The sequence below is a fragment of the Vigna radiata genome, unplaced genomic scaffold (assembly GCF_000741045.1).
Source record: "Vigna radiata var. radiata cultivar VC1973A unplaced genomic scaffold, Vradiata_ver6 scaffold_7, whole genome shotgun sequence".
Taxonomy (NCBI): Eukaryota; Viridiplantae; Streptophyta; class Magnoliopsida; order Fabales; family Fabaceae; genus Vigna; species Vigna radiata.
The window spans coordinates 2446265-2473646 of NW_014543262.1; the positions used below are offsets into that span (position 1 = coordinate 2446265).

The 27382-nt window shown below is 32.0% G+C and overlaps 2 protein-coding genes across 2 annotated transcripts; both read left to right on the forward strand.

Moving 5' to 3' along the window:
- The first annotated feature begins 222 nt into the window (after positions 1-222).
- LOC106753831 (ankyrin repeat domain-containing protein 65) lies at positions 223-2173 on the forward strand. Its single transcript, XM_014635694.2, has one exon. The coding sequence runs from the start codon at positions 306-308 to the stop codon at positions 1884-1886; it is 1581 nt and encodes a 526-aa protein (XP_014491180.1). The 5' UTR covers positions 223-305; the 3' UTR covers positions 1887-2173.
- An 18011-nt stretch (positions 2174-20184) lies between these two features.
- Positions 20185-25179, forward strand: LOC106753903 (5-methyltetrahydropteroyltriglutamate--homocysteine methyltransferase). Its single transcript, XM_014635782.2, has 12 exons — positions 20185-20319; positions 21191-21544; positions 21639-21726; positions 21937-22064; positions 22151-22542; positions 22636-22799; positions 23275-23355; positions 23443-23609; positions 23695-23800; positions 23946-24196; positions 24287-24488; positions 24574-25179. Exons 2-12 carry the CDS (start codon positions 21195-21197, stop codon positions 24934-24936), a joined length of 2292 nt encoding a protein of 763 aa, XP_014491268.1. The 5' UTR covers positions 20185-20319; positions 21191-21194; the 3' UTR covers positions 24937-25179.
- The last annotated feature ends 2203 nt before the right edge of the window (positions 25180-27382 follow it).

Genomic DNA, 27382 nt, shown 5'->3' on the forward strand with positions numbered 1-27382 from the left:
TGATAATGACATGCAGAAAGAAGACAGAGATCGGTTATGAGGCTTTTAACTTGCACAACTGTGACTTGTTGAATAGAGACGCCGAATAGAACAAGTCACCATTGTTTTTTACAGCACCACTTGGCACTTTCTCACTAATTTAAGCCGGCCCTTCTTCATACATACATACATAATCCATGCATATATACATATACCCTTTCTTTCCTATTACACCTTCCTCAAAATCCTTCACCTTCATGGCTTTTCCTTCTCCTTCACAACACTGATCGATCAGAAAGACTGAGTCAGAACTGTAAAAAACAACCATGGACAGGCTAATAAAAGTAGACCCGACCAACACTGTTTCGATAAGGATGGAGCCAGGCCAAAAATGCCACGGCAAAATTACCTTACGCAATGTTATGTACACGATGCCGGTGGCGTTCAGACTTCAACCGTTGATCAAAACGCGTTACACTGTGAAGCCTCAATCTGGGATCATATCCCCGTTAGCCTCAGTAACCGTAGAAATCCTCTACCATCTCCCACAAGGCTCCATTCTCCCTCACTCCTTCCCTCACTCCGAGGACTCCTTCCTCCTCCACAGCGTCGTGGTTCCCGGCGCCACCATCAAAGAACCCTCCTCCATGTTCGAGTCCGTTCCCTCCGACTGGTTCACGGCCAAGAAGAAACAAGTCTTCATCGACAGTGGCATCAAGATCATCTTCGTCGGCTCGCTCATTCTCGCACAGCTAGTCCACGATGGCTCCATTGACGAAATCAGAGAAGCTCTCGAACACAGTGAAGCTTCATGGAAAGCCGTTGACTCCGTTGACTCAAACGGCGACACGCTCCTTCACGTGGCGATTTCAAAGAGCAGACCCGACCTAGTTCAATTACTCCTCGAGTTCAACGCAGACATCGAAGCAAAAGATCGTTCTGGCATGACCCCTCTGGAAAAAGCCTGCTCTTTGGGCGAAGAACTGATCGTTGAGCTTCTGTTAGCTCACAAGGCCACCACAGAGAGAACGGAAACCTCGTCTTTGGGTGCGATTCATTTGGCGGCGCGAGAAGGGCACGTTGAGGTTCTGCGTCTGTTGTTACTCAAAGGCGCGAATGTTGACTCGTTGACCAAAGACGGCGAAACCGCGCTGCACCTTGCAGTGAAGCATGGCGAGAGAGATTTCGTGAGGATGTTGCTGGCGAACGACGCGCGAACCGACGTTCGCGACTCGCGAGAGGGTGACACGTGTCTGCACGTGGCGGCGGGTGTGGGGGACGAGGAGATGGTGAAGCTGTTGCTGAAGAAAGGGGCGAACAAGGACGTGAGGAACTTCGCGAGTAGGACAGCGTACGACGTGGCGGCGAAGAAGGGGCATGCGGGCGTGTTTGACGCGCTGGGGCTCGGGGACGGGCTGTGCTCGGCGGCGAGGAGGGGGGAGGTGAGGAGCATCCAGCGGCTGATCGAGGGCGGCGCGGTGGTGAACGGGAGGGACCAGCACGGGTGGACGGCGCTGCACAGGGCTTGTTTCAAGGGGAGGGTGGAGGCTGTTAGGGTTTTGTTGGAGAGAGGCAGCGACGTGGACGCGAGGGATGAGGAGGGGTACAGTGCGCTGCACTGCGCGGTGGAGTCGGGGCATGCTGACGTGGCGGAGGTGCTGGTGAAGAAGGGGGCGGATGTTGAGGCGAGGACTAACAAGGGCGTGACGGCGCTGCAGATCGCGGAGGCGTTGGGTTACGTTGGGATTACGAGGGTGCTGGTTAGCGGCGGTGCGGAGAGCCTGGGACACGTGGCGCAGGGAGAAGAAGTTGTGGAGGTGAAGATGAAGAAGAAGAAAATGGGAAGAAGGAGGGAGCGATCGATTCGGGGGAGCTTTGATCGGTCAATGCCTTTGGCTGTGCTCTAGTTATGATTTGTGCACAAAAATTGTAGATTTCTTCAACATCTTCTTTCCTTATTAAAATCATTCAATGCCATCACCATCACACAGGTGAATGACACTGCTATAGATCTTTTTCACTATTCTTTGTTTTTGCATGCTCACAACTATATGTAAGAATTATATCCCACTTCTGAGGCTCACAAAAAATTTACAAAATTCATGTATTTTCTTCAACTGAAATGTATAACTTCTAAAAGCATTGCCACTGTGACAAAGTTGCGACTTTATTGTAAATAAATGAAGAGTATCTTAATATTTTTTTGTTAGTATGGGGTGCATTTAATAATGGTGGGGTGCACAAGCAAAAGCCTTTAGAAGAATACTTTGATCTGTAGTTCGGCCAGCGAAAACAGACTGCATCTATGTAACAGAATCACTTTCATATATTGGGCCATGTGACATTCCGAAAAATTCATGGCCCACAACTTTACAACATCAAAAGCCTTACTAAAATAACACCCAAAATTTCAAACAGTTCTTAAATACTTGTTTCTAATTATCTCAAATAAATTAGAGAACAAGAATTGTACTAACATTTGCCTTTTTAAACAAGTATAATTTATCTGCTTTTCGAAAAGTTCTCTCATTTCTAACCTTCAATTTTCTCCATTTAACTTTTGGATCTAACTCTACAAAATGCAATACATTTTTTACATAGAAAAACGTATATAAAGTCATATTTTATTTTAAATGGATTGTCTCGTTCTAGCTATATTGCTTTTAAAAATAATTTTGTATCACTTTCTAAAACAATCCATTTATATGTACGTATATTTTTTGCTAAAATAATAAAGTCGCGCAACAACTCATACTTTTCTAATTTTTATTTATATTTTAATTTAAAAATTATTTAAATGATGAAAATAGTATTATCATAAAAATGGTATTGAAAAATTATTGTTTATTGTTATTAAAATTCAAGAATTTAGTTTTAAGATATTTTACATTCACGACATAATGTCGATAGTTTTTTTCATTTCTATAGCCTCGACTCTTAAAGTCGAATTCACCATTGAGTTTGTTACTCCTAAATGATGGAACATTAGGTTGATTATTGGTATTTATACGGATATGTTTTATTGAGAGCTGAATAAAAGAATGATAGATTGAATTTATTAGCATATGAGTCTGACTTTTGCAATGAATATGAGAAAAGACAAAAGATAAGAGAAGATGAAAAGTCTAATATTAAATGGATGTATAGTAATAAACTGAAGATTTGTGCATGAAGTGGACATTGTTGGTTGTGGTAGTAAAACGTAACAGTCAGCGATTGGTACGAAAGATGAAGAAGAAAAAGAGAGCATGAGAAGTAGACGATTACCAACCACGCTATTCAAAAGTTGGGTTGGTGATCACTTCAGATACACCATGCTGTGTGGAATGTAAACCAACACTTTGAAATTTTAACTTAGATTTTAATTGTTCATTTCCACATATACCTACTCTCCAGTCACCATTCAACTTTTTCTTGGCCTATAAGTCATGTTCAATGAAATCATGGTTGGTTGCATGACATAAGCCTGAAGCACCTTGTTATTTTGGTGACTTTCCTTTTGACTCAAAGGTTATATATCAAAACCTATACAAAAGAAATAAAAAAATCCATAAAAAACCTAAAATCCTTAAAAAATTAAATAGTACGATGTACTTTTGTTTCTAGTGTTTGAATCAGCTTTGTAGTTTTCATTAATTACCCCACATTAATCATAGTTTCTTTGTAGTATATTCCACCACTTTTGTTCCAAATTATAGCTTCAGGCAAATGCATGTGTTCCAACAACGTTGAGATCTAAGAGTGCAAATTATTCATCCTCCATTGAAACTATTGCTTAAGAAAAAAAAAAATGTACACTCTCTTAGTGTAACGTGCAAACTATTTCCCTGTAGGAGCACCTAACTACAACCAACCATATGAGTAAGAGGGTTTGTTGAACGTCCATTTTCATATTTATATTATCATTCATAAAATTATAAAATACTATATAATAAAATACAATATTGTTGTTCAAATATTCTCATAAGGATGTACTTCCACTTTACTAATCCCCTCAAAAATAATATATAAAATTTGTTGACTAAGCTATGACTTGGACTACTAAATTTTACTATTATTCGATCCGAATTTCTTTGGAAGCATGCCAACCTAATATTTGTTTACTAGAATTTTTCACACAACTAGCATATTTTCATTTTTTTTCCTATACAGCACAATGTACGGTTTATTTATGTAAATAGCATACTTTTATTTCGTTAATTCAAGATTTGGTTTTCAAACAACTGAATTTTGAACATGTTTTTTACAATATAACCCTGTAGGTGCTGAACATTTGAATCATAAGGCTCTGGTTACAACACCACAATTACGAATAAACACACGCTTGCTTAGCAAGTTTGTTGTCAAGATCTAAGAAATAGTGTATACAAGTCAACCAAACATTAAAATTAAGATTATCAGCCTAAGATTATTTTCTAATGAAAATTATTGAATGATTAGACCACAATTAGGTGTGTCAAAAAGTAAAAATTCATTAAGATACTTTAAACAGAGAGTCCATATAAGATAGTTGAGATTTTTTATCTAACTCAATATTGTTGATCTGAGTGTTGGAATAAATAAGAATGAACTAGAGAATCAAGACTTAACCTTGATTTTGTAACAATTTTTATATATTTGATAAAAAAAAGGTCAAAATATGATAGTTAAAATAAATTCTGAATTCGATATTTTTAAGAATGGAATTCAGAACTATCACAACAAAAATATATTATTTATATTAATTAAACTTACCATTTGTTGTTTAGAGAAAAAGTAAAGAAAAGAATGTGCTATGGGAAAATTATTGTTTCATAACGTCTCCAATCAATTACAATTTTCCTCTCACTTATTTTGCACCTATTACGTCACCTTCCTCCATGCCTAATGCGGAATTTTATGGTAAATCTCTAGTAAACTTTTTTTTTTTTTTAAGTTTCTTTAACTCCAAGCAATTATATCATAAAAAACTCTAGATATCATGTTTTGTTCTCAATTTCTCTAGTGGTGAACATTCACGACTAATGTTCCCAACTAAGCCATGACAAGGTTAATTCCACTAGTCTCTAAGTATGATTTCTTTCATATCATATTGTATGTGATATGGAGTCTCTTTATCCTCACACCACCTAGGTGTCATACTCTATGTAAGTGAGACACTAGTTGAGTCACGATCATTTGATCCTCAAAGTCTCTTTCAATACACTTTGACATCCTAAGCATATTTTTTCAAAAAGATAGTCATTGGAACTCAGCCATACATCATACTTCAAACAAGGTTCTAAAATTAATGATTTACAAGAGTTTAAGTTAGAATTGTCGCCCAATGCTCCAAAATAGAAAGCTTTTTATAAGGCTTTCGAGCTAGCATGCCAATGCATCGCCCAATGCGATTGAGTGCAAAAGTTGTGTTCAATGCCATTTAGGCACCATCCGATGCCAACTGTACTAGAGCTCTCTGTCAAGAATTTTAAACATTTGCCTAACACATAAGAGGGTCGATCAACGTCAAACCCATTACAGTTCTTTGTGAAAATTTTATTCATCCTCACTTAACGGTATGTTTATGTGTCCAACGGTATACGCACTAGTAGGAAAAATACCAATGCAAATATAATATTTTAGCACCCAAGAAAATCACTTACCTACATTTCTCTATCCTCATACATCTTTTATTGCACTAATTGTCAACAATTTTCTCCTTTCACCAAACATATTTTTTTACTAATAACAAAACATTCAAAAGTAACACATAAAAATCCACAACAGCATAAAACAAAACAATTATTTTCTTCCATCATCTCAAAAACTCAAACCAAATATGTTATCATGTTCTCAAATTTCAATTGCATAATTTCTATTCATTTTTCTACAATTTCTACAAAATCAAACTTCAAGCATGAAAAACACAATAGTCCACCTTTGAACAACAATACATTATTTATCATCCTCACCATCTCTTTCCAGTTTCTGCATAATAACATTTATTCACAAAAAATTTCATTATGAACTATTCTAGTTCACATTTATAGGTCATTACATAGCTCATCCACAACATTTCACTGCGAGCATTATGTTTCATCCACACTTCGCACATTCATCAACAGTCTAAATTCATCATACTTTCATGGTATTCATAAATAGACAATTTATCATTCTAATTTCATTGATCAATCCATCCACATCTATATCAAAACATACTCCAAAACATAAAACCCCTAAATTTAATTTCAAGATAAAGACTAAAGAGTTTAAGATGATTAATAATTCATTAAAATCAATTGTTAAAAAAAAACTTAAAAGTGATTAGCTCCCTTTACCTTAATGTAGGTTCCTAAAATATAACTTCTCTTTTATTTTACTATTCTACACATACAATATGGTCTAAACAAATATTAGAACGTAAATCTAAGATGACGAGTAAAATATCATCTAAAAGGTAGAAAAACATAATGTAACATAAAAAAAAGCTACATAAAAAGTGAAAAAAAAAAGAGAAAACTAATTAATTCAAAATGCTCTTGGAACTTCAATTTCTACATGGTGCTATTTTATTTTTGAAATGGATAAAAATAGAAGATGAATTTGAGAGTAGAATAAAGAGGAAGGAAAGTTGGAGAAACAAAAGATGAGGAGGTTGTAGTTTGTTTTCTTTCTCTTTGACTACTTATTATATTTATCTATTAATATTTATTTTGGAACTTGTCAAAAAGTTAAGAAATATTTATTGATTAAAGGAATGTTCTTATTACTATTATTGATGTATGTGACAAGGAGGTCTCTTTTTATCCAACATGTTTAAAAGTCACTTCTCATTTTGTAACAATCGGATCATCGTTTTATATATTAATCATAAATAATTAGCATTTCTAATCCATCTTATAATGCCTAATTATATATATATATATATATATATATATATATATATTATCTTTAATTTTAATATTTTTTTTATTTGATGGTTAAATAAATATTTTATTCTTACAATTTTTTTTTTTATTTTCTATACTTTCATATAATAATAATAATAATACAGAATTATACTAATAATTATTTATAATAAATATTTAATATTTCATTAAATTATAATTCCCGGTTTGATATAAGAGATTCCCATATTTAAAATAAACCAATCCTTGTATTATTATATTATTATTGTAAAAACCTAAAAATTAACTAAAAATAGAAGCAAACTCTTACAAATGGAACATAAATATTTTATTATTAAAATATAAAGATTATAGGAAAAACAATCAATTTTTCGAAGTTTGTTTTAAAATGATCATTATTTCTCTAAAAAACAATTATTTCACTACTGTGTAAGATTCTATAAAAAAAACGTAAAACACTAAAAATAAAATATAAGTATATTCTAAGAATAAAACATATTTAAATTTAAAACTATATTATAATTAAAATTCGAAAAACAAATAAATATTTTAAATATAAAATTCTTATTAGTTGAAACATACGAAGGATAAAGAAAATAAATTATGCAAACAAAAAATGCTTTTAAGATCATTGTGTAATGCTTGTGTATAATGTCTTCGACAGAAGGAAAAACAATATAGAAAAAGAATTTGTTTATGGGCAGCATTAAATGAGCTTATTCAATGCATAAATATAAATATCTGAATATTATTAAATAATACTTGTATAACTAACTATCGATACGATCACCGACTGCTTGTTACTTGGAGTGGGGCCCACGTCACGTGAGTGGCGAGCACCTCAAATTGCCTAGGGTACCACCGACATTAATATGTTACCGACACCACAGAATATTAAACTGCAACTGAATCTACCCACATTTCCGTCACTGATTCCATTGTATTATACTTTCCCATCATATATTAACATATAAAGAATTACCAAATATTTTATTTTATAATTATGTCACCTTAGTTTAGGGTTGATCCAACATTATCCATCATATACATATGAAATTTAAGACTTTCTCAAAATTTAGTTAGAATTATTAGTGGCCACTATAATACAATTTTATTTGTTTAATTTCACAAAATCTTTTAAATTTTTTAAGTTGTTTAATTCACGCAAGTGGTTAAAGTGGTAGATTTATATTCAACTTTTACACTGGATTGAATAATAAAATTTTATTCTTGTTTTTCAAATGTAATATCTCCAAAGTAATATATTATAATTTAAGTATTTATCTTATTTTTTACCATAGTTTTGTCTTGAACCATATATGATAAATTATAGAATGTGAATTACAATACTTCAATAGTTAATGTTAATTGGAAGACCATGCATAATAAATGAGTCGTTTACTATAGTCTCCTATAAAATTCTAGATCTGAAAAAGTTTACAATGATCCGTCATTAATTTTTGACTTGAGTCAATAGGATTACAATTAATATGTATTGCTAATTATGCCTATGCTAGAATATTATGAGCATATTTTGTAAATTAATAATACCTTTTGGTTGATTAAGTCATTTCAACGTCCAAAATTTAATTTTCACTTTGATCTAAAAATAGTTGAATAAATGCTCTTTCAATTAATAAATTCTAGTATCATCATATTCTATAATAAGCATATCATTAACATAAATTATTACATAAACACGCTTCCTAGGAGAAAAATTGAATATCTGTCTTAATTTATTTTAATCCAAAAATATATATAATATATTTACCAAACCAAGCTTAGGTTGATTGATCTAGTCTATAAAAAGTAATGTAATTTACTCATTACACCATATTTCCCCTAAATAACAAATCTAGAAAGTTTCTTTCATATGTAAATTTTCTCCTTGAGATTGCCATATAATTAAAAGCATTTTTATTGTCAAGATGATAAGATGTCCAATTGCAAATAACATCCATAAGAAGGAAAAGCCTATTGTATGAATTTTGATATATTGTTTGGTCACTAAGCAAATTTTAAAGCCGACAACTTTAGTGCTAGACCTAACTTTAACAACATAGACTCATTTATAGTATACATTTATATTTTTTACTATAAAATATATAACTTAGTGATTTATGAAATTTATATCTTATGACTTACTTTCGTATAATTTTATAATATATATGTGTTATGTATAAGTTTAAGAATCAAATAGAATGACATTTTATTTTAGTATTATAAAAGTATGATATTATATACTATTTAATTATTATTTGTTTAAATCAATCCAATTATAATTCGACCATTAAATCTTGCTCGGATAATTTAACAAAGTTTAATAGCAGATTTTGTTTTAAAAATATTTAGTTAGAGATAATACTATAAACCAACCCAAAGATTATTGTCATAACCGTCTAAAAATTTTATACATCCTTTCTTGTATAGTATAAATTTTCAAGTGTTTTTACCCACTAGGAATCATGACACATAACTATATTCCTTTATTTGAGAGGGTACATGTGGCAAATTTCGTGTTGGTACGAAAATAAATGACCTCTTTCACGTGTTATATAAATATTTTCTTATACGTTTTCTGAAAATAATTTTCTTATATAATGAAATATTAGACAAAAATATATAATATCTAATAAAATTCCTTGTGCCATGTGACACGTGTAATGGAAGAAGGCATTTTCGTACCAAAAAACGAAGGAGGTTTCTTGCCACATGTACCACTGAATCAGTCAAATGAAGGCGTATGTTCTCTGTCTGCACTATTAATGTCATGTATCATGCTTGTTGCATACAGCTTTGAAATTTATCATTAATGACATGTTTTAATTTTCTGTGTTGACAACAAATTATTATTAAAAAAATAATCCTTAGTAGTTAATGAATTACATGTGTTAACCGTATTTGTGTTTTAATTAAATCTCAATTACTTACGTAATTAAATGTAGTTAGAAATTAAAGGTGAGATACAAATACTTAGAGGAAATGATTTTTATTGTTATTAATTAATTTAAAGTGCTTGATTTTATTATTTATATTTGGTTTAAATTTTCGGATGATATTTATATTTGTAGAGGAATCTCAAATGGTTTTTTTTTGTTATAAATTGTTTCAATTAGGTCCTAAATTTTGAAAAATTATAACAATTAAGTCATTTTTGTTAAGTATTAATCAATGACATTAGTAGATGTTGAATTGTAATTTTTTTTAGAGAACGTGTCATTGTGTTAGAATATGTCAACTCATCACCCCTGCCACAATAGTTGCCACTTAGCATCATATTTTCCAAACAGAAACCTTTCTCCTCCCTTGTGCTACCACCCTCATGGCCACCGCTAACCACCGCAGAAATCACCACACCACGATCTTCAACCACACTCCACCTAGCCCATGCGTCGTCTCTAACCATGGCAGCTACCACACCAGAAACCTACATGAAACCCAAATGGAGCAAATAGTTCCTTCATTTTTTAACGTTGGGAAGCAATCTTTGCCTTATTTATACCCCATATGTTGCACACTTTCCATACTTGGACCTTCCTTAAACACTTTCACTTGCTTTCTTCTTTCAAACTCTTTGCCTACCCCTTTTTACTTAACCATATGGTTGAACCATCAAGAAGAAGGAGAAGAAGAAGTGTGGCATCTAAAATTAGCACCCAGCAACGCGATGCAAATGTTGAAGAGTGGCTTTCTGATGAGCAAGAACAACAGTCGCTCTCGCAATTCTGGAAGGAAAGGAAAGTGTTAAAGCAGAAGTTCATTGATCTTCCATGGTACACATCCTATGGCTTTAACCTTCCCAACCTCATCATTGAACAAGGGGTCCAACATTTGATGAAGCTCCACGGACGGTATTATCCAGATCTTGTTCGCGTTTTCTACTTCAATTTAAAGGTTTATGATGGCATCTTCCACACAAGAGTCAAAGGAGTGGATATTGTTCTTGATAATGATATGTGGACAAATGTGGCTAAAGTTCCTGTCTTGGAAAATTCACAAATTATTCCTAACGACTTTGCCCAGTTTAACAAGATAATGGTGTATCAATCATTTCTGCGCAATCCTCGTCAGCACCACAACACACGTCTTTTTCTTGTTGGGGGCTTAAAGATGGAAGAACGACTCCTACACTACTTGCTTGTGTGGGTCTTATGTCCAAGGGGATCCAATCATGCTCAATGCTCAGAAAACTAGTCGTTATAGTTTTCTGGTTTTTGAAAACTAGCCGTTGTACTCATTTTAATCGATTAACATTAATATTAATCGATTAAAAGCATTAAATGGCCAATTACGAAGAATGGAAGAGTTTTTGCTTGAGTCTATAAATAGGCTCTCTTTATCCATCATCGACAACTCTTCCCTTGTGCTCAAATACTCTGAACCTTGTGAAAATTGTGTGCTCTTGCTCAGCTAAGGAAACTCTTGTCTATGGTGCTGATATATTGCTACTACGGTGATGGAAGAATAGCTGGTTCATCCTTGATGCGTCTAAGGAAGTGATTGGAAGAGGTTCATCCTTCGTGAAGCATTCGAAGGAGGTGATTCATCATTTGTGAACACTCAAAGGAGGTGCAGGTTCATCTCTTGTGGTTTCAAGAGAGGTGTCTTTGAAACTCTTACAAATTGTTTTTCTATGTGATTATTATTTGTAATTGTTTTGTGATAGTGGAAAGTTAATCTGTTTTGGATTAGCAACTTGACCTAGGATTGGTAAGATTCAAACCAGTATAAAATCTATTTGTGCAAATTTCTCTCTACCTTACTCTTGTCATTTATATTTATTATCTGCTAAGTAAGAAAATTAAGAAGAAATTTTAATTAAGAACCAATTCAACCCCCTCTTAGTTTATTGTTTCACACTAACCATTCCGCTACAGCTCCTATGACAAATAACACGTAATTTTATTCTATCTCATACTTTAATCATATTTAAACTAGGTTTATTTTTTTTTTCAGCAACCTCTTATCTAATATCAAGGAAGCTAAACAAAGGACATCATACATAATGTGTCAATAATGCATTGAATTTTTTGGATGATACTTCAATTTAATGTCAAAGTTCGTAAGGAACTTCATCCACTCTTTTAGGTATAAAAAAGGTGCTTCAAACTAAAAACTTTAAACTTCAAATCTTATAAATTCTGCTTTCACAACATCAAGGAAATGTTAATAAGTTATTACTTTTTTTTTTCTTACATCAAAATATCATTATACATTGAAAGATTTTTCGAAGGATTAAAAGTGACTAATATTTGAGTGAATGTCAATTTTTCTTTACCATGTTAGAAACTCAATTACAACTTTAGCTCCATATAAAACTGGTATCTTTTATGTCAATTTAATTTAGAACACGACTAATTTATAACATTTTTCATAATTTTCTATAATTATCTTGATTATAGGACATAAATATTAGATATTTTCGTTTACTTTCACTATTTTCTATTTTAATCTTGTAGTGAATATGGTATTATATTTATTTAATATTTATATATTTATAATTTTATTAACATTGATTTGCATACAATTAAACTATAATCAAATATTCTTTTACGCTATCATAATTTAATAATAAAATCTTAAATCAAATATTTGTTATAAGAAACTAATATTTCCCTTTTTGGTTTGTTATACACACTTACTATTCTGCTACACCACTTTTTGACATTATTATTCTTATTATCATTCAAGGAGTTGGGAATAAATGTAAAGAGTTCCAAAAGAACCTCTTAAAAGTCTTTGAAAAAGGAAAAAACGAATCTACTTAGCATCTTATTTTCAACCATAAGTATGTTTTTTTATTAATAAAACTCTATTTATGTAAATTTTATTTCACACTATTATTGTTGGAATCTATAGGGTCACTGGGAATTGCTTGTAATCCTTCCTTAATAGTGTCTTGTGGTTTGTGTTCATTACACAAGAAACATTACACTTTGACAATAAAAAGTAAATTAATACCGTAAGTATTTTAATAATTTATTTGTAATATACACATAATTTAATTTTAGTAGTTTCATACTAGGCATTCATTTTAATGTACATTTAACTTTTAAACTATTAAAAGTTTTCAAAAGTAGTTAATCCTTCAAACTATTAAAATATAATTATACAATTTATGATATTTTATGAATTTAACTTTTAGTATTCCCATCAACTAGGGAACTTTGAGTATGAAGTCATGAAGCATAAGTAGAAAGTCATATATGTAAATAAATATTGTTGACTCATAGAATTTGATAACATGAACATTTTATAATTAACACATTAAGCAATTATCATTATAAGTTGACTTAAACTATTCCTTGTGTAGATATTAGATAACACGTTTTGATGGAGCAAGAGATCCTAAAGGATGCTCAGGAGTAATGTGTTGCATTTCTTTTAAGTGTTTACAAATGATGTTATATAAATATTATATATATTCATTATAGACTGAGGTTATGAATTATTATTTTGATGTGTAAATAGTAAGAAGTATATTGATTATTTTGTTCCTTGTATATATATATATATATATTTGGATTGTATTATTAGATTGAATTTTATCCAAGTCAGTATGTGAATTGTAGCACTATCTATATATGTTACTTTTTATACTCGTTAATGCCAACACTGGTATAAAAAGTGACTTTATATACGGGTTGTTACACTAACCAATATAAAATTTTATGTTTTTTTATACTAGTTAAAGTCATATTTGGTATAAAAGATCTAAATTATATACAAATTTTTTTCTTCCCCACTGAACTTTCTTTACCAGTTTCAGAATCGATATAGAAAATGAAATTTATATACCAATTCTAAAACAACTATAGAAAATAAAATACTTCCTATAATCCTTGCTTCTTGCTTCTGTATCAGTTTGAAAACAGATATAAAAGACTCTTTTAACAAAAAAATTTCCACACATAATTTTTGGATGTAATATTAATGTTTTTAGATATATAAGTATATTCTTAATCTAAATATTAAAAGAAATAAGAATTACAAATATAAATTTTTCAATAATAAAGTATCATGTAATAAAATTAACAATTTATAATAGTTATCTTAAAATTTTAAATTGGCAAAAATGTATGAAAATTGAAAAAAAAAATTATACTAAAATATAAAAGAAAGAAAAAATTGAAGGAGTAAATTGTGTGAAATAACGGTAATGGAGTTGTAAAATGTTTAATTAATTTTTTTTCAATTTAAATGTAATATTTTATTTAATATAAACTAATTTTTAGATATTATATATTCAAAAAAATTAAGTACCTCTGAATGCAAAAAGAAAAATTCGTTAAAAAAATATTTATCCTTTATTAATTTTTTTTATTGAAATAGACTGATAAAATTCAGCATTATTTAGATATCAAAATTATCTATAAAATAAAATAACACTTTTTTTTTAAGAACTTTAAAACTCAAAAGTTTATGAAATTTTTACTATTACTCAGTTTTTTTTTTCTCATTTATTGTCTGTACTCTCAACTTTCCTCAAGACATCAGAGTTAAAAAAGTGTGCAGTATTAATTATGAGATTTTATGGGTGTAATGACACCTATATTGCTTTTGTAATTACACCAACCCTCGCACGTACATGTCAAAACACAGGCACATTAATAAAATAATTAAAAAAAAAAATAGACTTACTCACCTACCCAGTGTTGAAGCCGTGATTTTTGCAACAAACGCAGGGCAACATGGGTATTCCACACCTAGAGTTGGCCAACTAAATAATAATTATCATCATTTTTAAAATTCAATCTTAAAATAAAATCGTGCAAAGAGGTTCTAATTGTGGGGCTCACCACCAATTCTCCACCAACCCCCCCCTCCTCCCCCACTCACTTCCCAAATACTCATTCCTACATTAATTAATTTACACATCTTAATTTACCAATAATCAAACATTTCTTTTCATTTTTCACATGTCTTTTATTACTATAATAGTCATAATGAAGTTGTTAAAACATTATTATTCATAAAATATTGTGATAAAAAACATTTAGAGATGAAATGAAATGGCCCATGTTTTTCTTTTTCTTTAATAAAATTCTCAAGTCATGGTGATGGTATGAAATTAATTATTTAGAAATGAAATATTTGATTATTGTGCATGATTTTGTTGCGGAGAAGAAAATGAAATGTTGTGGAATGAGTATGACTACACTTGTCACTCACATGTGGGTAGCGGATGAACTAAGAAAGAAAGTGCATGCGTTATGGTTGAGTCTTGTGTAACAAATGAATGACAAAACAACAGTGACAAAAATACATGTCCAACCAAATCCTTTTCTTTTAAATAAATGTCAGCCACCAGTATTATTCTGATGCTAATCAACAACATAGTCTTCAGTCGTATTGAATCAAAGTGTCCGTTAGGACCGATCCACGTACATCTAGCGAGATAATGAACATTTAACACATATGTAAATATAATATTACAAAAGTTAAACTTATTCTTTATATATAAATAAAAAAAAAAGTACCACTTTATATATGTATACATCGTCATCATTTGTAAATTTCAAAATTTAGTCTTGATCTAATCCAAAACTAATAAAATATAATGATCTATAATTCAAATTTATTTTAATTAGATTAATTGATTTTTTTTAATTTAGTTTAAATCAATTTAAATTCACCAAATTAATTAGGTTAATTTAATGAACGATTAACCTAATAAATGTAACATGGGATTAACCTTACTTAATTTGATATGGTCACATCTAATGTAAGTATGATATATTTATTGAGCACATATCCAACATAATTTGGTTCAATTGAACTCAACATGATCTAGGCTTGACCTAACCTTATCTTAATCAAACTTGGTTTGAACTGGATATGCATTGACTCAATTTAATTCGGACTTGGGCCAACTCATCTTAACTTAGACTTCAGTCGTCACCACTTAATATAAGCCTGAATTGTCTTGATTCGACCTAGAACTAAGCTGACTCAACCTAACTTGGGTTTAAATTGACTATACTCAATGTTTGGCATAAATTGACTCAACTCAACCTCTGTCCTCTGTAAACTAGGGTTGACCTAGGAATACTTTGACTTGACCTAGCCTCGATCTAGACCAACACGACTCAACCTTTAACCAGGACAGGCTCATTAACCTTTGGCTTGGGCAATTAGGCTTAACTTGGACCCTGGCCGACTCAATCGAACTTGGACCCAGGCCAACTCAACTAAATTTGGGTTAATATTGACTTCTCTCTACTTTTGTAACCTTGGCTTGGGTTGACTCGCCTAAACTTGAACCAGGATTGACTTGTCTTGATCTTTGACTTAGGCCTACTCGGTTCGACATGGTCGTAGGTTGACTCGACTCAACCTTTGACCTGAGGCCACTAGGTTGAACCTTTGACTTGGATTAACTTTGATTGGCGGTAGACCCAATCGACTCATCTCAACCTTTGGCTTAGGCCAACTCAACTAAATTTGGGTTAATATTGACTTATCTTTACTTCTATAACCTTGGCTTGGGTTGACTCGCCTAAACTTGAACCAGGGTTGACTTGTCTTGATCTTTGGCTTAGGCCAACTAATGGTTGCTTAAGTAATAATTAAATGTTTGAGTGAGGGACAATCATAAAATGATGTGAGGTTATTTTAGTGAGGAATTCTTCCTTTCTTTAACGAGCCAATGTCGCTTAAGCAACACATTTATAATGATGAAATGATAGATATATGTGATGATGTTTATATATATGAAATTAATGTGTGGTATGTTTATTGATGATGATAATGAGGTGTATTCATATGTATGACATACATTGTGTTGCATATTTAGGAGATATAATGACCCTTTAGTGTATAGTCCCATGTGGGTGTGTTGTGGTCCTTTATCAATAGTAATAAGGGATGCCTAGATGGTATTGTGGCCTTAAGAGTTATAATATTAAGTATAAAACTAATTATGCAAAGGAGACATCATACACTTTGCAAATTTTCTAAAACACATCAAACTAAAAAAAATCTTATATAATTACACTAGTGAAAAAACAACGTATAACGTCATGCGTTCAAAATGATCGGTGACATTTTTGTAAATAAATGCAATTATTAAACGTCGTTTATAATTGTAATTAGATGTAAAAATATATAAAACGTCGAATGCCCCCAGCGTTAGACGTTAAAAGATTAGTGAATTAAATAAAAATTTGAACGGGAGATTGAAAATTCATTCACTTTATCTTAGCGCACGAGACCCTCTTCTCTTCTCAAACTTTTCTCGAACGAAGTTTGACGACCATCATAGGTAATCTTTATTTCATTTGATACAAATGCATGTTAATTAACTACTTTATGTATGATTTTTGTTTATTTTGACCGATTATTTTGTGCACTTGTCCTTCATATGCGCATTCTATTTTTTCTTTCACTGGTGACGACACTTGTCCTTCATGTTAATTAACTACTTTATGTATGTTTTTTGTTTGTTGTTATTGTTTGGTTGAACTGGTTTGTTGTTGTTGTTTGATTAAACTTGTTTGTTATTGGTTATTTTTGTTTGTTGTTGATACTACACTACACGTTCATAATTCATGCTTTATAAAATACCAAAAATTGAAATGTGTTGTTTTTAAGCTTTTCAAGTCTCGTAGAGTTGTAAAAAAGATCACAATTAATTAAAAAAAAGTGGATTAACATCATATATTGACAAAATTCAACATTAATTTAACGTCAATTCGACGTCAATTTAACATCTCCTGATATGACGTCGTTCGCGAATTTGCCGTTAAAAGTCCAAAATATTTGACGTTGTACACAATTTTGTTACTAATTTTAAGAAGAAATAATAAAAAGTTGTTAAGATAAAGCACATTTTATGAGACTATATGAAATATATTGTAGATGGATTAACTAAACTTAGCATGATTAAACATGTAGATTGTCTCACGTGTTCTTCATAACCAATACATCACAATTTTCCATCATGACTCCAAATCATGGAAGAGTTTTGTCACATGCTTCAAATTACTTCACCTGCTTCACACAAAAACTAATCCTTATTAATAATTTTCATTTAAGCTATTAAATATATTATATAATTTATGTTATATATAGTGAAAGTTATTATTTATCCAAAAATTTATACAAATTTTGTGTGATATAAATATAATATAATTTTGAATGCATTTATTAATAAAATGACAAATAATAAAATGTCTTGAACATGCTACAGTGCTTAATGCTTATCAACGTTCAAAACATTTAGTTCATATACGAAAAAACACTTTGATGCTTATATACTTTGTTTCTTGATATCCATGCAAACATAAAGCAGAAAGATATGATTAGAATCATGACACCAAAGAAAAAGATGTTGTGAGAGAAAAAGAACATTTTGAAAAATGTTTTCTTGAAGTCATTTGCTTTGTCACGTCATACAAGTTCAAGTTTTGCTTAGGACTATAAGAAAAAGCTTTTGATCCTACAAAGTAAACTAAGGTCAAAATTCACATTGAAAGGCTACCAACTCTTTATAAGTCAACTTCTTAGTCTAACAAATATATTTTAAGAGAAACTATATATAGAAAAAAGCCTAAAAAGAAGATGTTGTTGATGAAAAGCGTAAGAAAGATAACATAAGAATAATAGCAGCGTCAAAAAGGAGAAAAACTTAAAGTGTTCTTATATCGTCTGATACTTAAGAAGATGAATTTTTATGTGAGAAAAAGAAAATATTTTATAGAAATTATATGTTTATTTATATAATTATAGTTGTATCATTTTTAATTTTCTTAATAGTTTTATTTTGATAAAATTATTTCACATTAGAAAGACTATAATATTTTTCATGTTTTTAAAGATAAATATCATAATATAAGTAAAACCTAGCGTTGTTACTATTAACATTAACATTATGCATTGAAAATTTATGTTTGTTGATGGGTAAGAAAACTTTTCACGGTTTTCAAATTTATATACTATAGATAAACAAATTTATATACTATAGAGAACACACCAATCCCACGCACAAAATTTAAAATAAAACTGGCAGAAGATGCTACAAAATAATATTTAAAAAAAGTTAGTTTAATTATATATCAAGGATTTTTCCATTGAACATTCACTTCTTAGTTTTTGTATAGAATAATTATTACATGAAAAAGTAAACCTTACAAAATCACAAAACTAATCGTGAAGGTGATGGGTGAAGAAGAAAAGATAAAGAAAAAGGGAAAATGATAGAAATAGTTTCATATTTGCATGCCAGAGTAATGTGACTTTTTCTTTTAATAAAGTACCCAGCATATTCCCTGTGTATTTTAATTTGAACTATTTTGTAAATCTTGTAAAAAGACATATTTTTAGATCAACTTAACCAAAAAATTAAATGTACCAAAAATGAAAAACTTTTCTAAATCAACTTATCTGATTAAGAAATGGTTGTTTGCTTATTCTTTTTCTTATAAAGTTTGAATTTGACTTTTATTTTGTGATACAAAATATATAATATTATAATATAACGCAGTTGATATTAATGTCTTTTTTCTAACACGAATTATTTAAATAGTAACGAGTCTAATTTCTTTAAACCAAAGTTTGAATAAGCGATTTCAACTTGATTATTCAGAACAATTGTCCTTAGTGTACTTGAGGATATAACCACAAATAATATAATCATCAATTCAATAGTCTAATTTTACAATATTTTTGAAATAAAATTTATTTTGACATTATTAATTGATTTAACTATAATTTAATGAATTAGATATTTATATATGACAAGAGGTAAGTGTTTTCAAACACACTCATTATTAAGATTAATTGGAATTTATTGAAAACTATTATTTGAGTTTCACTCCAAAAAGCCAGATTACCTAACCAGAAACGCTTAATTTAATTATATCAATAAGTCCATCTTATTAATGTTTTATAATGTCTGTCTTAATTAATATTAATTACTGATATCACTTTTAATTTTTATTTTTAAATAATAACAGAAGAGATGTAAAATTACCAGAAAGGTTTATAGTAAGACGAAAGATCCATCATTGTTTAAAATTTTCAACAAATTCTGCTTAATAGAAAATGTGTGGGAAAGTGCGTTTGTGGCTTTTCTGGCAAGTTCACAAGACTGCACAGTGATATGTGCATCTCTCACGTTTTCACCAGCTGCTGATAGCCACAAAAGCGCTTAGATATAGAATCGTTTCTCACCCACAAATTCTTCAGCATTCAGCATGTAACAAACGCAGCACAGAAAGAAAATATAAAAAATAATATATTACCTTCAAAATGAATTTTATTAATTGATAATTAATAATAAAAATAATTAATACAAAGAGAGAAGAAAATGTGAATAGAAAAGGAAGCGACTCAGATCTGGCTTGAAACGCCTATAAATAAACCCGTAAACCATTGCTTATACCTCGCACTCTGTTCTCGGCTTCAACTTGCTCCATAGAAGCTAAGAAGAAGCCACAGAGAGAACCGGTCTCCTACACTCACTCTCAAGGTACGAGACCCTCTCCCCCTTAAGCCATGCTATGTCATGCCTTCTTATCACTCTCTGCTTCAATTCTCCTTTTCTGTTACTCTGTTTTCTTCTATCAATCACTTCAATTTTGCTTCCTAATTCTCCTCAGATCTGCGCATAAACGTAATGCTCTGTTTCTTTCAATGCTTGTGCTAGTCCTAGATCTGCAGCTATTTCTTCTCCTAATGCCTAGATCTACTGGATCTGAATCCATTTTGCTATGATATCTCGCTTTTGTTGTCACTCTGTCCAAATCTGCTACTTCTTTGCATGGAAACCGTTGTTGTTCTACTAAATCGTGAGGTGTTTTCATGCTAGTTGAACTTCTCTTAAGTTGCTCAAACTCGTATGCCATAACTTGCTTCCGGGGAATGGATTTGAAATGATGTCAATAGAGAATGAGAATCTAGCTTTTATAGTCGTCCATGATACCGTCTTATTGTCGGCTTGTTATGATCTACGAGTGTTGTTTCATGTGTCATTATGGAAATGCTAGCACGCACACACATATACACACATACACTAACTAGTGTTTTCTGTTACTAACCGAAGTTTAGTGTACATCATAAAATTCTATGTGTTTTATTTCTTATATGATGAGTTTTGCTTATAATTTTGTGTTTTTCAGTAAATTTTTTAAGTAAGAACTTTTAATGAAGAGTGTTGCTATAGGCAGTGTGGCTCTAGCACTTGATATTTGAAATTATAGCCATGATCTATGAATATTGCAAAATATGTTATTACGGATATTAGTGCAATGTTCTTTGAGTATTGTTGCATGCGTGCGGTGTTATCGGTTTTGGAGTGTGTAGAAGTAAGAGCTGATTTGGGATTTGATCTGTTCCGACAGAACAATGGCATCTCATATCGTCGGATACCCCCGCATGGGTCCCAAGAGAGAGCTCAAGTTCGCTCTCGAGTCTTTCTGGGATGGCAAAAGCAGCGCCGAGGATTTGCAGAAGGTTGCTGCTGATCTCAGGGCATCCATCTGGAAGCAGATGGCTAATGCCGGGATCAAGTACATCCCCAGCAACACTTTCTCTTACTATGATCAGGTGCTTGATGCCACCGCCACCCTCGGCGCCGTCCCACAAAGGTATGGCTGGACCGGTGGTGAGATTGGTTTTGACACCTACTTCTCCATGGCCAGAGGTAATGCTACCGTGCCTGCTATGGAGATGACCAAGTGGTTCGACACCAACTAGTAAGTGATGATGCCGACTGATATTGCGACTGTTGTGATATTAATGTTGTGTTTTAATAATCTGATTACTGAACTCTTTGTGGTATTGATCCAGCCACTTTATTGTCCCTGAATTGGGACCTGATGTGAACTTCACCTATTCTTCTCACAAGGCTGTTGACGAATACAAGGAGGCCAAGGCGGTATGTCTTAAAATAAAAGGCCATTTTCTTTATTTTATCATAGTGAAGCACTGCTTTTTATGAGATGTTATTTAGATCAGGGTGAAATGTGAGAAATGACAATTAGTTTTCCTTGTTTTTGAGTTTCTCGTTCATAGTAGCCAAGCCATCTGCCCTTTTCATATATTTGTCTATATCAACATTATCATCGAATATTTGTTTGTCTTTCAGCTTGGAGTGGATACCGTTCCTGTCCTCGTTGGCCCAGTCACATACTTGTTGCTCTCCAAGCCTGCCAAGGGTGTGGAGAAAACTTTTAATCTCCTTTCTCTCCTTCCCAAAGTTCTTGCTGTCTACAAGTAAGAGTTTTAATTGGTCGGGTGTTATTATTTTCTGTGTATATTCATGCTATATATCTAACTTGCTTATATGAATAATAAAACAGGGAAGTTATTGCTGACCTTAAGGCAGCTGGTGCTTCATGGATTCAATTTGATGAGCCTACCCTTGTCTTGGACCTTGAGTCTCACAAGTTACAAGCATTTACCGATGCATATGCAGAACTTGCACCTGCTTTGTCTGGTTTGAATGTTCTTATTGAGACCTACTTTGCTGACGTCCCTGCTGCGGCATACAAGACTCTCACATCTCTGAACGGCGTCACTGCATATGGATTTGATTTAGTCCGTGGAACCAAGACTCTTGATTTGATCAAGGGTGGATTTCCAAGTGGAAAATACCTCTTTGCTGGAGTGGTTGATGGAAGGAACATCTGGGCTAATGATCTTGCTTCTTCTCTCGCTACATTACAGGGTCTTGAGGGCATTGTGGGCAAAGGTATAGATTGGGCATACATTTCACTGTGAATTTTGGGATGCTTTTACGGTCAATATAGTTGTTTGATATATCTATTGTTTAAACTGTATGCAGATAACCTTGTTGTGTCTACCTCCTCTTCCCTTCTTCACACTGCTGTTGATCTTGTTAATGAGACCAAGTTGGATGATGAGATTAAGTCATGGCTAGCTTTTGCTGCCCAAAAAATTGTTGAAGTTAACGCATTGGCTAAGGCTTTGTCTGGCAACAAGGATGAGGTAATATCCATCTCACATTTATGAAATATATATTTTATTACGTTTGCATTACTGAGAAATGCACTGTTATTTAGTGTGGCCAAACATTTCAACATGCAATCAGGAGGTTTTCGTTATGAATATGAAGTTAATAAAATCATATTTTATGAAAATAAGTAAATATTATATGATTTTATAAATAGTTTAGTAGGATTTATTATGATTTCGAAAACAATTGAAAGAGCGGATCTAGAATTACAATTAAATAAAGGGAAAAAAAAGATATTTATTACATGCATTAGAATTACTTAAGAAAATTCAGTTATCGGGTACCTTAATATCTGTAAATAAAAGCAGCATACAATTGTGTAATGTGCAGTGCCAGTGGTAGGCCAACTATCTAGCACTCGTTATGATTAATTTTGGAACCACGACAATAAATATTGTTTCATCACACAATAAACTAGTATCAAATATCTCATGGTTTCATTTTCAGGCTTTCTTCTCTGCTAATGCTGCAGCTCAGGCTTCAAGAAAGTCCTCTCCAAGAGTGACTAATGAGGCTGTTCAGAAGGCTGTGAGTGCTTGTTCTCTTTGTTAATATAGATATGTTGTAAGACGTATTCTTCTGTTACTCATGGCTTCTAATTTTCTTTCCTCTCAGGCTGCTGCATTGAAGGGCTCAGATCATCGTCGTGCAACAAATGTCAGTGCCAGACTGGATGCTCAGCAAAAGAAGCTTAACCTTCCAATCCTTCCAACCACCACCATTGGATCCTTCCCTCAGACTGTAGAACTGAGGAGGGTACGCCGTGAGTTCAAGGCTAACAAGTGAGATGCTGAGACTGCTGATCTTTGCCTTGTTTTCATTTATAGTGTGCCTTTCTTTTATTGACCATCATACTGTTTTTTTCAGGATCTCCGAGGAAGAATATGTTAAGTCAATCAAGGAGGAAATTCACAAAGTTGTTCAACTTCAAGAAGAGCTTGATATTGATGTTTTGGTTCATGGAGAGCCAGAGGTAAGCTCTCGTCTTATAATGTCTTATATTTGACTTGAATGTTTCGATATATCCAGCACCACTTTTTGATGTTGAGCGACCACTCTTGCTAGATTTTCTGTCATTATTGTCACCTCCAACTAAATGTGAAATCCATTCGTTGCAGAGGAATGATATGGTTGAGTACTTCGGTGAGCAGTTGTCAGGCTTTGCCTTCACTGTTAATGGGTGGGTGCAATCCTATGGATCTCGTTGCGTGAAGCCACCAATCATCTATGGTGATGTGAGCCGCCCCAAGCCAATGACTGTCTTCTGGTCATCTGTAGCTCAGAGCTTTACCAAACGCCCAATGAAGGGAATGCTTACCGGCCCTGTTACCATTCTCAACTGGTCCTTTGTTAGAAACGATCAACCTAGGTAAGTATAAAATCCACACCCTTGTAATATGAGTAGCGACAATATTCACCAAATTGTTGTGTCTAATTATGTTTGTGAATCCATCTGCAGATCTGAAACCACCTATCAGATTGCTTTGGCCATCAAGGACGAAGTAGAAGACCTTGAAAAGGCTGGCATTACTGTCATCCAAATTGATGAAGCTGCTTTGAGAGAGGGTCTGCCACTGAGGAAATCGGAGCAAGCTGACTACTTGGACTGGGCCGTTCATTCCTTCAGAATCACCAATGTTGGCGTCCAGGATACCACTCAGGTACTTTGAGATCAGCACAAGTCACTGGGTTATTATCATTATTTTTTCATCATATTATGTAATAATAAACTTTTCTTATTGACAGATCCACACTCACATGTGCTACTCCAACTTCAACGACATCATCCACTCCATCATTAACATGGATGCCGACGTTATCACTATTGAGAACTCTCGTTCTGACGAGAAGCTCCTCTCAGTGTTCCGTGAAGGTGTGAAGTATGGTGCTGGAATTGGCCCTGGTGTGTACGACATCCACTCCCCAAGAATACCACCAACTGAGGAAATTGCTGACAGAATCAACAAGATGCTTGCAGTGCTGGAGAAGAACATCTTGTGGGTGAATCCCGACTGTGGGCTCAAGACCCGTAAGTACACAGAGGTGAAACCAGCCCTCACAAACATGGTTGCCGCAGCAAAACTCATCCGCAACGAGCTTGCCAAGTGAATGGTATAAGAAAGTAGAGTCTCACAAGTCATTGGTTCTGCTTCATATACACCACCAAAGAGAATTTTTCTATATTGGTTGCTTCAATAACTGTGTGTGGAATATTTTAGATGTTTTAGCATATGCTCAATGAGCAATTGATTCTCCCCTCATCCCTCTTCCCCCGTTTTCCTAATATCTGTTGTATTTCTGCGGCTCTGCCGCAATCCTTATCGATATGGAATTTTACCAGTTTTGTGCAAATAACATGTCTATCTAAATCTTTTTGAAAAAAGTGTCGGAGTTCTTTTTATTTTATCTTAAAAAGAAAGCTCAAAATACTGTTATTGTTTTTCAAAAATAAGAAATAGTTCAAAATTGAAATATGTATTTCACTGTTTGAACATTATTCTCGGGAAGTGAAAACCAATCATTGTCCGGTCATGATTCTGCAATGCAACAGAGGGCATTTTACCTAAAGCATAGTCGTTAAATGGAAGGGGGAAAAAGCAGCAATTTTGGCGCTAAGAAAAACTGATAAAATGAAGATAAATTAGAAAGGAATTATTAATTGAGTTCTTCTGTTCCGATTACAATTGACTAACAATGTTTGGATATGGTGTAGATATAAAGAGTATCTGGTGTTCCCCTAGGACCAAGACATCAATATTGGAGTTCTTACCACTTGTGTTGATTTGCTCCTTAATTACCTTAACACATTCGATCTCGGAAATCTTGTTAGCCTTGCCTTTACAGCAAAGGCATTAATATGAAGGCTAACAAGCTTTTCGAGCACGATTGTCTTAAAGTAGCGTGGTTCCCTTTTGTCGACCAATATGTTTTTATGTTTTTAGACATCATGTATAAGTATGTTACATCGTGCTCAAAATTTCGGGAGTTTGGTAATACAGTTCTTTTTCCAATTTCAATTACTTGGGTTAAATCTCGTTTCCATATTTCAATGATTATTTTCTTCGGATATTCGTGGTACTTAAGTTTTGCAATTTGCATAAGTTAGACTTGATTCTTTAATGTATGTTTCAATTATGGAAAATAACATGATATGAATTTATCTCCATTTTGTAAGTTTGATTGAAACTTAAAATTTAAAGTAAATTTTGAAGGACTATAAATTTTAAGAAAAGGGTAAGAAAAAAGCATCAAATGGGTAAATTTTATAAAATATTAAATGTTAATTAAAAGTTATAAAGTATACCATGCATAACACATTCACATACATCAGTCTTGTATAAAAAACTGTATGTCGAATTACTTTACAACATTAATATTTAATATTCTGATTTAGAATTAAAAATATAATTACGAAATAAATGATAATGAGTTTATCCTAATGTTTATGTCTTTTAATATATATATATATATATATTACGTATCACATCTATCACTTTCAAATAAATATTATAAGGGGATGAAAAGGGTTATTTTGAAGGACCAATAATGATGCGAAAATCTTCATTTAATGTTAGTTTTACAATCATGATAATCATTGTGATGACAATATGAACAGATATATTATACAATTTTGTGAGTAAGAAATGACAATATAAACAAAACCAATTGCTATAAAAGATGAAACTAACTATGATGCTAGCTATGATGTTAACAATTGTCATTGATGAGCTGTAAGACAGGTTTAAATAAAAGATAGATCTAACAATAAATTTATAACATTTTCTTCTTTGTATATTATTTAACTTTTTTTTTTTATCTTTACGTAAGTACTAATTTTATTGATTTATTTTTATATTGTTAATCTTTTAACTTTTTTCTTTCTACTTAATGTGAAATTTACATTTACACTTGAATTCTTAAATGAAATAATAGCATAGATGAATTGAATGACTTGGTTCTTATAATTTAAAACTAACAATCCAAAGGGTTTTTTTTCTAAAAAAAAAAAATTGAACCAAATCCGATTTGAAATTGAATTAAAAATTACTTGAACTCTTTTAGTTCAATAAGCTACATTTTGCAATTTATATTGAAAATTCAAAACATGAAAACAAACAAGGTGAAATATTCCCATTTTAGAAATATAATTCACACAATTATATGAATTGTTTGTACAATAATTCTTTTTTTTAATTCTCTCATACATTATTTATTACATGTAAAAATACAAATTCATTTAGTATAAATAAACTGTTGTACTGCATGTCATTTTGTACCACATTCTTTTATTACACTGCCAAGAGATGTACTTGTTAAATAGTTATCATTAGTATTCATTAAATATCTTAAAGAACTCAGAATATCTGAACATTTTAAGTCTAAAATGTAAAATGCTTCATGCGGAAAATTATGGGGGAAGAAGGTTGACAAAATCTTTTGATAAAAATGCTGTGATTTCAGCATTTATTTGTCATAAATATATGCAACATCTTTTCATTTAATTTAGCTTGAAGGATTTGTTCCAAACTATAGAAATAATATAACACTATTGTAA